At 42.2% G+C, this 16,866-nt stretch overlaps 1 protein-coding gene across 2 annotated transcripts in view; it reads right to left on the bottom strand.

Annotated features, from left to right (window-relative positions):
* Window positions 1-12,605: 12,605 nt before the first annotated feature.
* Window positions 12,606-16,866, bottom strand: part of RP1 (RP1 axonemal microtubule associated) — a 627,806-nt gene continuing 623,545 nt past the window's right edge. For both annotated transcript variants that reach the window (XM_033933654.1, XM_033933653.1), the window contains 2 exons: window positions 16,187-16,262; window positions 12,606-13,023 (listed from right to left, as the gene is read on the bottom strand). In XM_033933654.1, coding sequence (XP_033789545.1) covers window positions 12,957-13,023; window positions 16,187-16,262 — 143 coding nt within the window. In that variant the 3' untranslated portion in view covers window positions 12,606-12,956. The remainder of the gene's footprint in view (window positions 13,024-16,186; window positions 16,263-16,866) is intronic.

The following is a 16,866-nucleotide window of genomic DNA, read 5'->3' on the forward strand; positions in this document are numbered from 1 at the left end:
CTATTTGCTTTCTTAGCTGCCCCAGCGCATTGAGCTGAGCGTTTCAACGTGTCCTCAACAATGACACCTAGATAGTTTTCCTGGGCAGTGACTCCTAACATAGAACCCAGCATTATATAGCATCAGTTGAAGTCGTAAGAGGCCTCACCGGGGAGTTGCGGTAAACTGAGAGTTTTATTTTAACGCCGGGAACAAAGCTCTTTACGGCTTTCGCGAGCAGTAAAAGGCTTTGCCCCTGCATCCGCAGTGACCTGCACAAAAATGTTCTCATTGCCTCAGATCTACCATGGCTCCCTGTTTCCATTTTATTCTCTAAGTAGAATTTCACTCTGGTTTCTCCTTCCTATAATTACCATCATTGCGAACTACTACACAGTTGCATGTCAGTCTCTACAGTTATTTGTCTAATCTTAGATTCAGAAGACATGAAATAGAATTTCAAAGATCAGTAAACATCCAGCTTTGATGCTAAACGTTCCTTTCTTTCTATGCATAAAAATTTAGATCGCTGAAAGAGAAATTAATTTTCAAAGTGTCAGGCACATTTGGGTTAAGCATCCATTTGAGTGAATTTATGCATCCATGTTCTTTAATTAAGATGGTTTATATTATCTATAAAGATACGTTTGCAAACAATTAACCATCTAAAACTTTTAATTTAGGGAACCTCACATGAACATCATTGTGCAATTTATCAGAAATAAACTTATTCAGATCAAAGTCTTTATTTAAAAAAATTTCAAAGATGCAACCACCATCAACCCAAATTTATTTATTAAAACAGCTGTAAAAATGTACCACTGTTGAAAAAGTTTTAAAATAAATGCCCTCTTTTATTAAGCTGCAGTAGAGGTTTCTACTGCGGTCCAGGGCACCTACCCCCTCCTTTACAAAGCGGTAAGAACTCTGACACTCATAGAATTACTCAATTTTGAGTAGGCATCTAGCCCAGGTCAGATCGTGGGAGGATTTGGGCATGTTTACCATCTAGATGCCTAAAATGGACTTAGGCATCTTCTATTTATGCCAGGGTTTACGTGACCTAAATGCCAACGCCTATGTCCACTGTTAGGCACGATTCTATTAACAGTGCCTAACTGAAGATTGACAAGCACTATGAGCTATGTTTCTTGGTACCTAATTTTTAGGCGCAATTTATAGAATCAGGGCCTGAGTTCCTGCATTCATTTTAACATGCTGCACCTAACCACTAGGTACACATGCATTCCTACAAGTATTTTTGAAAAAGCTCTAAGAGGGCAGATCCATTTCTAAAATATTACCAAACTGTACCCATTCCAACCTGGACATATCCATTCCTGTTTCTATGTTCTGTCTACAATAGGGCTCCATCTGTTTCTCAACATCATTCATTTAGATTTAATTTAATGGTAACACAGTAGATGACGGCAGATAAAAACCTGTATGGTCCATCCAGTCTGCTCAGGATTTGAACCCTGCCCTCCTTGATTCATAGTTTGTTCCTTTAACCACCAAGCTACTCCTCCATTCCAAAGCAATGACTTAGGTGCATAAAAATATAGCACGAGCTTGGAAACAGTGGCATAGCAAGGGTGTGAGGTGCCCTCCCTGCCCTCTTCCCCACCTCCACTTCCCCATGCTCCTTCCATGCTCCCTCCTATGGCACACACATCACTTATCTTTCCCTGTACCTCAGTAACATTCCTGGTGCGAGCAGTAACCCCCCCAAGCTTCTGTCATGCCAGCGTCGGATCTTTCTCTGACATCACTTCCTAGGCGTGGGTCCAGGAAGTAACATCAGAAGAAGGGCTGACACTGGCGCGACAGCAGGTTGAAGGATTGCTGCTCGGGAACTTTACAGAGGTACGGGGGAAGGGAAGGGAAGCGGCACACATGCACAGCAGTGGGGGGTGGGGTTGGAGCAGGGGCGGAGAGGAGGCAGGTGCCTGGGTTGGGACCCTTGGGACCCTCCCTTTCTTTGGAAATGACAGATTTTAGAACCAATTAACTTTTCTTTGAAACAGGAAGTTTTAACTTGGAATAAAAAAATCACCATGTGTTATTGTTCTTACAGGAGTAAGGACTGAGGTAAGAAATACTACAAACCTAATTAGGATATAAATTCTAAAATAAGATAATTATGAAAAGATAAGCTGAAATCTATGAACCATTGTGGTGTGGTTTATTATAATTGGTAAGAAGTAGAGCACACACTGATAAATTAGGGACACACATGGGAAAAGTTTTCTTTGCTTTTCAGTTCACTGTTAGACTTTCCCCAAGCTGTAGAATTTATTTTGGCTCATTTCACACATTTAACAGATTTTTTTTTTTTTAAAAGCAAATGCTAGAACTTATTAACTTGTGCATTTATTTGTGGGTTAATACATATTAAATCAATTCTTTTTTTTTCACCATTTTCAGAATGTCCAAACAAATTTATATATTTATACATTGAAAACGCACCTAATCTAATCTAATCTAATCTAATCCTTAGGTTTGTATACCGCATCATCTCCACGTTCGTAGAGCTCGACCTACTAGGTGGTACACAAATAACCCACACCCAAATAATAAATCTATGGAAAAGGTGTTTAGACTGGAAACACACTGGTTGGGGCTGCTCTATCATTAGATAAAGAGAGAGGCAGTTGCCTGAGGTGTACAATTTTGTGGGATTACGGAGAGTTCATCTAAACACCCCTGTAGCAACCACCTCACTTTGCCAAAAAGTGGAAGGTGGGGAGGAGAAAAGGGCCACATCCCACTACCTTCAGCACATAGATGCAGTTTGTGATATGGTAAGCAGGGTTTTCTAGCACAGTGTTTTTCAACCGCTGTTCCGCGGCACACTAGTGTGCCGCGAGATGTTGCCTGGTGTGCCGCAGGGCCGCCATCAGGGCAGTACTACCAGTCCTGCATTCAGGGGCCCGGAGCTGACAGGGGGCCCGAGGCAGGGGCGCCAGTAGCTCGCCAAGGCAAAGTGAGTCGATCACCCAGGACTCACTTTGTCTTGGCGATCTAATCTATCAAGCCGATAAGTCTTCTTCTCCCCGACGTCAATTCTGCAGTCGGAGAGGAAGTTCGGGCCAGCCAATCGCTGCCTGGCTGGGCGGAACTTCCTCTCCGATTGCAGAATTGACGTCAGGGAGAGCATGCGTCGGCGTCGGCTTTGGGGCCTGTTATCCATTGGTGGGTCCTGTTCCCCGATGGCAGCGGCAGTGGCAGTGGCTTGGGGAATGGCAGGGAGAAAGAAAGAAAGGGGGCAGGCAGGGAAACAGAAGGAAAGAAGAGAAACAGAAAAAAAGAAAGAAAGGTCAGGGAGAGAGGAAGAAAAAGTTGGGGGAGGGAATGAGGTGTGGAGGAGAGAAAGCATACAGGCTGATAGAAGGGAAGAAAGATTGGATGCACAGTCAGAAGAAGAAAGTGCAACCAGAAATCACCAGACAAGGTAGGAAAAATGATTTTATTTTAAACTAGCTGATGACCCGGCGTTGCACGGGTATTTAATTATAGCAATAACACTGTAAATGGATTCAAATAAAGATACTTTATAGTGGTGAATGAAATTATTTTTTAACAGCTTAATAAAAAGTACAATATTCAAATTATAATGTGAAATATTTGACAAAATGAATACAATACAACTAACGCAAAACGTGATTATAAACAACAATTTTAGTTTCACCTCCTGGAGCAAGAACATATAAATTCTTGGGTGAACCCACCCTTGAGCAAGCAACATAGAGTTGTGGGCCGCGAGACCCCCAGAACATATCACCCCAGGTAGTGAGGGATCTGCATACCAAGTTTCGTTCAAATCGGTCAAGCCGTTTTTGAATTACTGTGAGAATGGCAGCTTTTTACATATTTTCCATTGACATGAATTGGTGAAATCTGATTTTCTGTTTGTAACTCCGCCCACGTGTGCAGGTGGGCCGCGAGACCCCCAGAACATATCACCCCAGGTAGTGAGGGATCTGCATACCAAGTTTCGTTCAAATCGGTCAAGCCGTTTTTGAATTACAGTGAGAATGGCAGCTATTTACATTTTTTCCATTGACATGAATGGGAGAAATCTGATTTTCTGAATGTAGCTCCACCCACGTGTGCAGGTGGGCCGCGAGACCCCCAGAACATATCACCCCAGGTAGTGAGGGATCTGAATACCAAGTTTCGTTCAAATCGGTCAAGCCGTTTTTGAATTACTGTGAGAATGGCAGCTTTTTACATTTTTCCCATTGACATGAATGGGAGAAATCTGATTTTATGTTTGTAGCTCCACCCACGTGTGCAGGGGGCCGCGAGACCCCCAGAACATATCATCCCAGGTAGTGAGGGATCTGCATACCAAGTTTCGTCCAAATTGGTCACAGTGAGAATGGCAGCTTTTTACATTTTTTCCATTGACATGAATGGGTGAAATCTGATTTTCTGTTTGTAGCTCCGCCCACGTGTGCAGGAGGGCCGCGAGACCCCCAGAACATATCACCCCAGGTAGTGAGGGATCGGCATACCAAGTTTCGTTCAAATCGGTCAAGCCGTTTTTGAATTACTGTGAGAATGGCAGCTTTTTACATTTTTTCCATTGACATGAATGGGTGAAATCTGATTATCTGTTTGTAGCTCCGCCCACGTGTGCAGGTGGGTCGCGAGACCCCCAGAACATATCACCCCAGGTAGTGAGGGATCTGCATACCAAGTTTCGTTCAAATCGGTCAAGCCGTTTGTGAATTACTGTGAGAATGGCAGCTTTTTACATTTTTTCCATTGACATGAATGGGTGAAATCTGATTTTCTGTTTGTAGCTCCGCCCATATGTGCAGGAGGGCCGTGAGACCCCCAGAACATATCACCCCAGGTAGTGAGGGATCGGCATACCAAGTTTCGTTCAAATCGGGCAAGCCGTTTTTGCGTTGGCAGCTCTTTACATTTTTTCCATTGACATGAATGGGTGAAATCCGATTATCTGTTTGTAGCTCCGCCCACGTGTGCAGGTGGGCTGCGAGACCCCCAGAACATATCATCCTGGGTAGTGAGGGATCTGCATACCAAGTTTCGTTCAAATCGGTCAAGCCGTTTTTGCGTGATCGCGGCACATACATACATACATTTGCCGGCGTATAAGATGACTTTTCAGTACCTTAAAATCCTCCCCAAAGTCGGGAGTCGTCTTATACGCCGGGTACTGTTTACATCACAGTTCTTCAACCGCCGGTCCGCGGACCGGTGCCGGTCCGCAGAAAATTCCTGCCGGTCCGCACAGGACCGGCGAGATGGACCCGTTAAATTTTCTGCCCCGATGGTGTTTGCAGAAATCTTCTGTTCCTCCCAGCCTCGGGCGATCAAGACAGGCGGTCATTCCCTCTGTGAGTCTCGCCTATGCGGAAACAGGAAGTTGAAACAAAATAGGCGGGACTCAGAGAGGGAATGTCCCGACGTTTGCAGCCTGTCTTGATCGCTGCCCCTGCTGAGTCGCCGAAGAGGGCCGCGGGGAAAGTGCAGGCAGAGAGAAGATGGTCAGCGTGCGCGGGGAGGTCAGTGTGTCGATTGGGGCCATCAGCAGCGTTTGTGCTGAGTCTGCCCACGTGCAGGATGCGGCGGGTAGGGGCCTCCGACTCGTCTTGGGCGGCTGGGCCTGCGGTGCAAAGCTGTTTTTGCCGGCTTGGGGGGGGGGGGGGGTCGCGAATGTGCAGGGCACAGCAGGAGTAAGATCATGGGGAGCCTTCAACAGTGGCTGTCTCCTCTCCTAGCAGCTCTGTACTTACCAGGGCAGTGATTCACTTTGGCAACTTCCCCTTTCCTCAGAGGCGGCAACGGACCCAAGGCTGCCTAAGGAAATCACTGCTGCAGGCAAGTACTGAGAGCTGCTGGAAGGAGAGGAAGCCACTGTTAGAGGCTGGGAAGCTGATGGATAAAGGGAGAGCTGCTACTGCACCTGGAGAGAGGTAGAAAGAGAGATGCTGCTGGGAGGGGAAGAGGGAAAGAGTTGGGAAGAGAGCTACTGTTGGATAGGGGGGAGGAGGGAAGGGAGAAGGTAAAAAGGAAGGAAACAGCTGGCAGGGAGATTAGAGGAGGGAAAGGGGAGAGACAGGAATGAGAAAGTAGAGAGAGATTGATGCTGGAAATGGGGTCAGCAGAGAAATGAGAGAGGGATAAAGATGCTAGATCTGGTGTAGGAGAGATAAAAATGAAGAAAGCAGTGAAGCTGGAATGAATGATGTAAAAAGGAGAGAGGAGGCACAGGCTGGATGGAAAGGGGAGAGGGGCATAGAAAGAAGTCAGATACATATGGAAGGGGGAGAGGCCAGACAGTGGATGGAATGGGCAGATGCTGGAAGGAAGAGTGGAAAGAAGATGAAAGCAGAGACCACAAAAGGTAGAAAAAAATCATTTTATTTCTATTTTGTCATTACAATATATCAGATTTGAAATATATATCCTGCTAGAGACATAACTGTGGACTGCAAAGCCTAACACTATTCCTGTCATGTGTGACTGCAGTATTCTGTTAGCATGATATTTCTGTGTAGCATTCTGTAATAATTTGGCTTGTTCAGTTTTCTTGATAGTAGAGGGGATATATGTGAAGGGGAGGGGAGACAGGGGTTTTGTTGGTCCTTGTTCTGAATATTTATATTTATAAAATGACAATTGTACAGAATATTGTTTCTTTTTATACTTTAATAAAATACGTTCAATATAAAATCATAACTGAGGCTTGTGCAGATGGGATCAGATGGTTTGTGGGGACCGAGCTTGCGGAGATGGGGCGAAAATGTGTTTTTTAAAATTTCGGTCTTAGTAGTTTGCCGGTCCACAAAATAATTCTTTTATTTCTGCCGGTCCACGGGTGTAAAAAGGTTGAAGAACACTGGTTTACATGCCCTTACTTTACATGCCCTAACATCTCCTTCCTTACCTCCTTACGGTGCTTACGGTACTAGTAAACCTGCCGGGACATCAGCGGGGCCATGGCGGGACATCAGTGTGACAAGGGTGCCAGCTCCTTCATCCTGCGCAGCGGGAAGCAGCGGCGCTCTGGCTCCACCCCTTTTCTCTTTACTACGTCTCTCGCACATGCGGCCGTGTGTGGAGTCTAGCCCTTAAGGAAGTTGCGGGGGCGAACAGGAGGCTTTTGAAGGCTTTTAAAGGGAAACTGTCATGCCAGCAAACTTGCTAGGGACTTGCCCGGCACTTGCTCTCTCCCTCTATGTGTTATCTTCCTTCTATCATTGACAGTTTCAGTTTGGTTAACAGTTTAGAAAACAAATAGCATGGCAGCTCCCATGGGTTTATTGTTCTATTCAGCTTTAGTGAATTAATTAAAATTGTTGAAATAAATTCTGATGTTCTTTTAAGTTTTATTTGTTGTGCAGAAGGTGTGCGGAAGACGGGGTAGTCTTATACGGCGAGTATATAACAAACTCTATATTTTAACTGTAAAAGTTGGGGGATCGTCTTATACGCCGGCAAATACGGTATATAGATTTAGCAAAGTGGAGGCAGTATTACCACAGTTTTCAAAGGAATTTGCCCAAATAACTTAATAGTTAACTGGGTAAATTCCCAGAGATGAAAACTTCCCTTCACTTACTATGCACAGTTCTGAATTTATATCTGCTGTCTATATTTTACAATAGGGTCACCTTTTACTAAACCGCAATAGTGATTTTTAGCGCAGGGAGCCTATGAGCGTCAAGAGCAGCGCTGGGCATTCAGCGCAGCTCCCTGCGCTAAAAACTGCTATTGTGGTTTAATAAAAAGGATGGAGGGTATATTTGTCTATTTTTGAATGCTATAAAAACCAAATACAGAGATAGACTGAGAGCTGTTGACGAAGAGCTACGTGTGTGTCTTTCTTCGATTCCAGCCAGAATATCAGCTTTGTGTTCAGCCAAACAGGCCCAGGTTTCGCACTGAATAAAGTATTTTATAATTTTTCACTATTCTGTTTACTTAATATTTCATAATAAAGTAATTATAAAATACTTTCTTTGTGTTTATTTGATTCCTATTCAAGAGAATTACTTTATATATAGTCAATATAGGCACAGAGTTAAATTTTTTAACATTTTCTAATGGTGGTGTGCCTCGTGATTTTTTTCATGAAACAAGTGTGCCTTTGCCCAAAAAAGGTTGAAAAACACTGTTCTAGCAGACTGCAGCAGAAATTGAGAATATGATCCCTGGGTCCAAATTCACAATATGCACTGACAACAGTCTACTTACATATGTGCTGACTACAGCCAAACTCAATGCTACTGGTTATAGGCAGCTTGCTGCACTGGCTACATTTGACTTTTTGTTTGAAATACTGCCCGGAAAGAGTAAAGATTGATGCTGATGCACTATCAAGGAGAATGTACAGCAGTAATTCTTCTGACCCATGGGTGCAAGTACCAGAAGATGGGGTCAGAGCCTTGTGGCATCCTACTAGTTAGGGTAAAGCAGTTACCTCACTGGGATTGTTTGTCACCATCCTACCTGTGGCATATACCATCTATTAAATGTGAAAATGTACAGTGCTGTGTTTGCCTTACATAGGTCAGTGCTATATAAGTGATAAATACCGTGTTTCCCCGAAAATAAGCCCTACCCCAAAAATAAGCCCTAGTTAAGATCCATGACACTAGTGCTTTCCCTTCCTCTCCTCCACTCTACCTCCAAAAACAGTGGCAGGGGCCCGATTACCTGCGGGTGAGGATGAGTGCTGTGGAGAGACTGGCTGCAGACAAGGCCAAGTACGGGAAGAGCCAGAGGCCAATAGTCACCGCCGCCAGCCCCAACTCGCTGTGAGAAAGCAGTGGCAGCAGTAGCAGCGAGGGCTACTTAGGCAGCGCCAAAAAGACCCATGGTAGCCCCCAACTCACTGGTCATGTACCGGTGGGGAGCAGAAAGCTAGAGCACCGGCAGTGGCTGGTAGAGACCCCTCTGCAGACTGCGGGCTCCGGCGGTCCAAGGTCTGGTACGCAACAACTTTGATGCTGTAGCCGAGCTTGTGACCCTGCGCAGGTTCTACTTCAGCGTGGCAACGTCAAAGAACGGCTTAAGTCGGCAGAGCTGCAACGAGGAGGAACTCAGCAAGCAGCTCCACAACAGTAAGAGTAAGGCTTCGCAGATATGTCATGCTCAAGGAGGGAGGGTCGGTGAGGTTCCACTGCTGCTACTACTACCCATATTTTCCCGAAAATAAGCTCTAGTGTCTTTTTTGGAGCACAAATTAATATAAGACCCTGTCTTATTTTCAGGGAAACACGGTAGTAGTGGTAGTAGTAATATCAACAGCCTAAGTTGGTTTACTTTCTTTAAGTAAATCTGACCTGCAGAAGGCCAGGAGAAATGATTCAGGTTTAGAGCCAGTGTGGAAAGCAAAGAAGTACTGCAAACTTATTGAGTCTATAATGTCAAATTACCCGGACGTAACTCTTCTGTTTTGTGAATGGAACCATCTGGTTATGTCAGATGATTTGTTATATCAAACCACCCAAGATGCCACCAGCTGCCCCCAAAAACAGTTGGTCTGCCAGATCTGATATTTCTGTCTCCTTCCCCTCCATGCTCTGGCATCTCTGTCTTCTCTATTTTCTGTTTCTGCCTAAATTAAATTCTCTCTTACTATTCAGTCCTCAGTTTCCCTCTTTTCACTGTGTCTACCCACAGATTGCCACCCCTTTTCTTCACCTCTTCAAAATCTCACTAACTCTCTTCTTCCCCCATCCAGCTTCTTATATTGCCACCATCTTGACTCCTTGCATGGCATTTTTCTATCCCTCCCTCCCTTCCTCCCATCCCCCCATGCAGTAGAACCCTTGAGCAGCAACTTTCTATTACCCCCCGCCATGCAGCTAAACCCCTGCTAACCCTCCTATCTTTCCATCTCTCCCTCCCATCCGAACCCCGCCGACCCTCCCACTGCAAGATGACCGACAAACCTCCCTCCAGCAGTGTCGGCAGCATCAGTGATGGGGCAAAGGGAATCACCGGTGGGAGAAGGCCACAAAGCAGCCTGTTTAGAGTGCTGCCGGCGAATCCAAGGAAGCAGTCAGGGAGTGTCAGGGACATTTGGGAGGGGCTTTGGGGTTGCACTGGCAGGCCCCTCTGACATTTTCGGGCCCTAGGCCCATTCCATTTAATCTGGCCCTGTCTACCACCATTTTGTAAAAGAAGCCCTAAACCTGCTTATGGGCTGTTGAGTCTGTAATGAGAAGGCTTTGAAGGAGGATACAGCTAACTTTGTGTGAGTTGTGGGTCAAGAACTTATCTGATATCTGCTGGTTCTCATGATTTATTGAGATTTCTAAATTAACCCCCCTCCCCCAATTTTTATCAAGCTGAATTAGAGGTTTTTAGTGCAGCCCGATGAGGTAAGTACTCTGACATCCATAGGTATTCTATGAGCGTTGGTGCATTTACCACACCGGCCTACACTAAAAACATATAGCACAGCTTGATAAAAGTTTGGAGTTATATATCAAAGGAAAATTCATAACAACTTTTAAAGTGTGTTTCAGAATTTAAACTGGATTTTTGTGACTCCTGTTGCTAAAAGGAAGTAATAAGTACTGGGAAATTTTAATCCCTACACTGTGTAAGACCACTGATTCAACTCAGATTGTCTGATATTATTGATGTTTAAAATAAACGCTTTATATTTAATTTAGCATTCAGCTTCTTTTTCTGCTGTAGTGTTGGAGTTCATTCCTGCAGTCTTTTCTGATTACTAATCTGCTGACACCTTAACCAGTATATACAGTTGTGGGAAGCTTGGAGAATCTGAAACAATTTTTAGAAGCTAAATTTTATTTTGAGAACTGAAGGTCTTAAGCTTTAAGAATGATCTCTTGACTTAGAATTCTAAGAAGTTCTATGGTGCAGAGCTGTTTCCAGTCAATATTTCTGATATACTATCAGGCTCTGTGTGTGAGACTGTTTCTGAGGAATTTCATTATTTCTGAATCAAAAATACAGTACTTGGATATACAAATAAAACTGAGGTGGCTCAGATATTGTGTAAATATATGTGTTCAAACTCTGTGAGCTAATTTCATATCAGAAGCATTTTGTTTTTGGTTTTCATTAAAGTATCAGCTTAGGGATTAAAGCATTATCTGTTCTTTTGCACATTTAGTTAGAAATATATAGCCTTAACCTAAGAAGACACTGACTTTAGCCTGCATTCATCCAGGGAAGTTAGGGTTTTGCTTCCTTTCATTTGTTTACAGATAGGATAGTATCAAACATCTGGATCTTCATAGAAGCTGCTGGTTCCAGACACGTAACAACAATAAAGCCCCTGGGAAAAAAAACGATACTTGAAAGTCACAATACAAAAAGGAGGGGTTTGCCTTAGATATTGTATATCATATAGAATAACAGTCACCACCAAAGGCTCCTTTAACTAAGGCGCGCTAGGGCTTTAACACGCATAATAGCGCACACTACATTGCAGTGCGTGCTAGACCTTAATGCCAGCATTGAGCTGGCATTAGTTTTAGAAGCATATCATGCGGTAATTTCCTGCATGCGCTAAAAACACTAGCGCACCTTAGTAAAAGGAGCCTCAAGTTCCACACATAAAATTAAATAATCAAACTTTTTAGATATTTAAATATTTAAATAGTGAAGGAGCACCTTCAGTGTGGGGTTGTAGCTCTAAAGAACTGCTCAGCTGAGTGTTCTAATGCTCTTGATAATACAGAGCCAGCACTACTAAAAGGGTCAGCTACACACCATCATCGGGCCGCTCCAAGTGTGCAATTTGTGCAATAAATTAATTAAGTGAAAAATATTCACGTCAAAGAAGTGACAAAGAAATAACTTCCATATGACATACAAGACCCCACTAATGCTAATCCCGCAGACCCACAGGTGATCAAATTGAAAAATTAATACAAGTACTTAGCTGGGTGTAAAGCTAATAATGGAAAAGTGCATTAATGTTCATAGATGATTTGTGCATTCTATTTCTGTGTCCAACTACGGTCCAACCAAGCTGGGTTTCAGGACAAGACACTCCTTCATCAGGGACCAGACCAGAAAAATAGAAACGCTGTGGAGTCTGGGTGTGAGAGGGCCTCACGGCGTTTCTATTTTTCTGGTCCGGTCCTTGATGAAGGGGTGTCTTGCCCTGAAATCCAGCCTAGGGAGGCATGTATAGCCACCTAAGCAAGCTTAACGCTACTTCTGGGTCAAGGCATACCTACACCTAGCCTAATGGCGAACTTAGGCTGGCCTAAGGCCTAGGCTTCCGGAGGTGTCTACAATGTACACAGCCTGTCTCAGGAGGTTTTAAAAAAACACAAACAAACATGCGTCCCGATTGGCTGGTTAGGCAGCAGTTGTTTATAGAGTGCTCAGCCCCGAGCCCATCTTTATTACCCCAGAGTAGGCAAAACTGTAGAATTCTTTACCCATTCTAGTTTGTGTATATCAGAGACTAAGCCAGTATTTAAGACTGTTGTTTATTAAGGTCTTCAGTACTTTAAGGAAAAGGAAAACCCTGCTGGCATCAGCTAATCCATATGTACCATTAAAGTGTACAATATACTTTGAAATATATCTACAAATGTCATGAATAAATTATGAAAATGAGAAAAGCAAACATTTATTTTTAAAAAACAAACATTTATTTAAAAAAAACAAAAATTATCTCCAGTATTTGCAAAAGAAGCGAGAATGTTATTTTATGCTAGAATATAATTTCACATATCAGTTATTTATACAGGCAAACAGATATTTGAATCAATTAACATTACGAAATTGTAAAAACCTGTCAATTATTTGAGATCTTGATTTACAAGCAATTTATTAGTGATTTTAATTCTTCATTAAGAAAATCCATGTGTGGCTTGTAATCAACAACATTGTCTTACAACTACTAAATTATTATTTGCAAGTTTAAAAAAAAAATCAAAACAAACATAAGTGATGACATGTTAGAGGACAATTGAAGAAGTATGTCTAGGAAATATTCAAGAAAATATGTCACTGTGAAGCTCTACCACAGTACTGCCATCATTCTCATCCTTAGCCAGCCACCTTGAAAAGAAGAAAATAGACAATTGGCGTAATATAAAATGAGGGTGATGTTACAATAGCCACCTATTTGGGGCTTTTTAATAAAGTGAACATAGATGCCTATGTGTTTTTATAAAATATCTTCACAATTCCTGTAGTAACAGGTTACTACAGAAATGTGTTGAAGTGTTTTGCGGTATTTTTCATATTTCTACATACTAAACCATGCATTATTCAAATTTTAAGAATATTTCTCTGAGGGGGTGTGGTATGGTCATAGAGGCATTAATCAGGCAGGGGTGTCAAAGTCGGTGGTTGAGGGCCGCAATCCTGTCGGGTTTTCAGGATTTCCCCAATGAATATGCATGAGATCTATTTGCATGCACTGCTTTCAATGCATATTCATTGGGGAAATCATGAAAACCCGAATGGATTCCGGCCCTTGAGGACCGGAGTTGCCCACCCCTGGCCTATGTCAAGAAATCATAGTCAAATGGCCTGAAATAGGTTTCAATGTGGTTTACAAGAACTACAATAAAAAGAAGCAGAGAAAAAAAAGAGGAAAAAGACACTTTTGGGATAAATGAATAATGCAACTTGTGCTCAATCTTGCAAACTGATTTATTTTTCCACCCCACCCGCATTGGGCCACTAATGTGCAGTCCGATACTCCCGGGCATCCATTTAAAGCACTTGAGTTCCTGAATAAATTAATGTAAACCATTCTGAGCTGTCTTGGGAGAACAGTATAGAAAATTGAATAAATAATTAAACATGGAAAATGCTTTATATAATTATCCTCTCTACCCTAATAGATCTAATTTAACTGCCTCAGTTTTAGGAACCTAAGTGACACTTAATTTTAGGACAAAAAGTGTCTAAAGTAGAATACCATATCAACTACAAAATTCACTTAATACTGACAGGTTATATCCAGATCACACGTGTTCAGAGTCACAAAATCAAGAGTTAAAGGAAGACCTGTAACGGGTATCAGACCACCCAACAAACACCTTATGTTTGTCGGAAAAATTCCTCATTTACCCAACGGTGCCTCCACCTCCTGTTTTGTTCATTATTTAGGCTTTTTATCAAACAATTTTTTTCATTGCTTATTTCACTATTGGAATTCTTTTATATTCTTTTATATTATGCATATCTCATATGAAAAACCTTTTACTTAGCTTTTTTGCATTGCAATCCCCAAACGCCAACGCGTTTCGATAATCTTTATCAAGACGAAAATGGGGAAAATTTATGCAGAACAAACGTCACATACCAACCATCGGCAAAAAAAGCCTTTTTTTGCCGATGGTTGGTATGTGACGTTTGTTCTACATAAATTTTCCCCATTTTCGTCTTGATAAAGATTATCGAAACGCGTTGGCGTTTGGGGATTGCAATGCAAAAAAGCTAAGTAAAAGGTTTTTCATATGAGATATGCATAATATAAAAGAATATAAAAGAATTACAATAGTGAAATAAGCAATGAAAAAAATCGTTTGATAAAAAGCCTAAATAATGAACAAAACAGGAGGTGGAGGCACCGTTGGGTAAATGAGGAATTTTTCCGACAAACATAAGGTGTTTGTTGGGTGGTCTGATACCCGTTACAGGTCTTCCTTTAACTCTTGATTTTGTGACTCTGAACACGTGTAAAGTAGAATACATCATATGGTGGAACACAGTCTGTTTCACTACCAAATTTGAAAGTGTTATAGCAGAGAAACACAATTCTACTCATGCATACCTGAAAATATGGAATCCTGTTAATTCCTATTGTAAATGAAATTAGACCGTTGGCATTCCGATTTTGAGTCATGTCATCCAGTTACATAATGTTTTACACTTCTCCCTCCGTATTCGTGGAGGATGCGGGCGCGAATACGGAAAAACCGCGAATAACTTTTTTAATGTTATTCTGGTTTTTAGAAAAAGCCTTCCATTTTTATTACTGGAACTGTGAATAACTTTTCTACAGCGATTTCAGGGCAGGCAGGCAGGCAGGCAAGCAGCGATTTCTGGGCAGGCATGCTGGTTAGAAGCCTTTCTCCCTATGGATGCCGGGAAGCAGCATTTTTCTCAGTGCACACTAGGAAGCATGGAAGCAGCAAATTTGTGGGAGAAAGCATGGTTGCAGCGATTTTCAGAGTGAATGGTAAGCGATACACTTTTTTATCGGTACAGTAAAAGGAAAAATAACTTTAATGATGATGTAATTTTTGGGGGTGGAGTCAGCTTCCGAAAAATCATGAATAAGCGAATCCGCAGTTACAGAAACAGCGGATACGGAGGGAGAAGTGCATTTCTATTATGACTAGGCACTAGACGTGTCTTGTCATGATGCTCTTTTAGGGAAATTGTTTCTCATCCTTTAGTAATATGCTGCTGGAGTTTGTGCTAGTTTTTGTCACATAAGATAGGCATTGATCAATCAGGAATATTTGCTCTCTATATGATTACTGTTATTATTCATGCAACTTGATGGTATCATGTCTTAGTTACCATTTGTGTACCAATAAAACCTTTGAACTAAAAAAAAAGCGTCCGCACTTTCTAAAGCCTTGGAGCCACAGTTGAACCAGTCTGTGTCTGAATTTAAAAGGGCCTGGAATAGGCACGTGGGATCTCTCAGAGAGAGAGAAATGGTTACTGCGGATGGGCAGACTAGATGGGCCATTTGGCCTTTATCTGCCATCAGGTTTCTATGTTTTTATGAACCATCTATGTTATGGGGTTCACCTACCACTGAAAACTAGCCCCATAGCCCATAGGAATAAAGAACTGGTAAAGCAGTGGTCTCCAACACGAGGCCCCAGTCCTCCATTGCAGCCCTCAAACAGTTGGCTGAAATACTCTTCAAATCCTGTAAATGTGTTCATTTCAATATTGCCTACTTGATATAGCAAACAATCTCTTAAGTGTGTTACTCAGGTGTCTCATTTATGGAATTTTCTACTATTGACGATCCAAAATAAAGTGAGTTTTTAAAACATATCCTCAAAGTGTTGTAGAATCAACATTAGTATTAATTTTTAATGTTTAATACCCAGTCTGAATAAGCAAGTCAAAGCGGTTTACAAAATTAAACTTGAAATCTTGTGATGGCCCTCAGAGCTTTCTCATATTCACACTGCAGCCCTCTTGTAAAAAAATGGAGACCACTACGGTAAAGCATACTGACCTCTTACATGAAAAGCTATATGTTTCATCTGTTGATAGATCTGTGATTTCTACTCTTTCAAGAAACCATCCACTTCCTGAAATAAAAAACAAACACATATATTTTTTAACAGATAAGGTATGTATCTAATTTGTAAACCGCATAGCCAATATGTGGTATATAAATTTTTAAATAAATAAATAAACACAAAGAGAGTCTTTCACTACCATTTAGTACATTATCTCCCAAGGGGCCTATTTTATTCCTGTGGACCCTGAAGCAGTTAACAGAAGGTAATCATTTTGTAAAAGACCCCAAAGTTATGTGGTTTTTTTTTTACAATTTGGGTCTAAAGCCATAAGCTTGCAATAGAGCTGCCTGTTGACACTTAATCCCCCCTCCCGTTTTACCAAACCATAGCGTGATTTTTAGTGTTGGCCATGGCAGTAACAGCTCTGAATCTCATAGAATTCCTATGAGCATTGGAGCTGTTACTGCTGTGGCTCAAGCACTCTTCCAACCGGCGACGGGACAAAAGCGCGCCAGACAAAGGCGCGCCGATATTACAGAGCAGACAATTGAGCACAAGACTCCAGCATGCCACCCTAAAAGTTTATTTTAAAGAGCTCCGAGGGTGTGTGTGTGTGGGGGGGAACCCCCTTTACTTAACAGTGTTCGCGCTGCCGTTGGAGAGGGGTGTA

The sequence above is a fragment of the Geotrypetes seraphini genome, chromosome 2 (genome assembly GCF_902459505.1).
Source record: "Geotrypetes seraphini chromosome 2, aGeoSer1.1, whole genome shotgun sequence".
Lineage (NCBI taxonomy): Eukaryota > Metazoa > Chordata > Amphibia > Gymnophiona > Dermophiidae > Geotrypetes > Geotrypetes seraphini.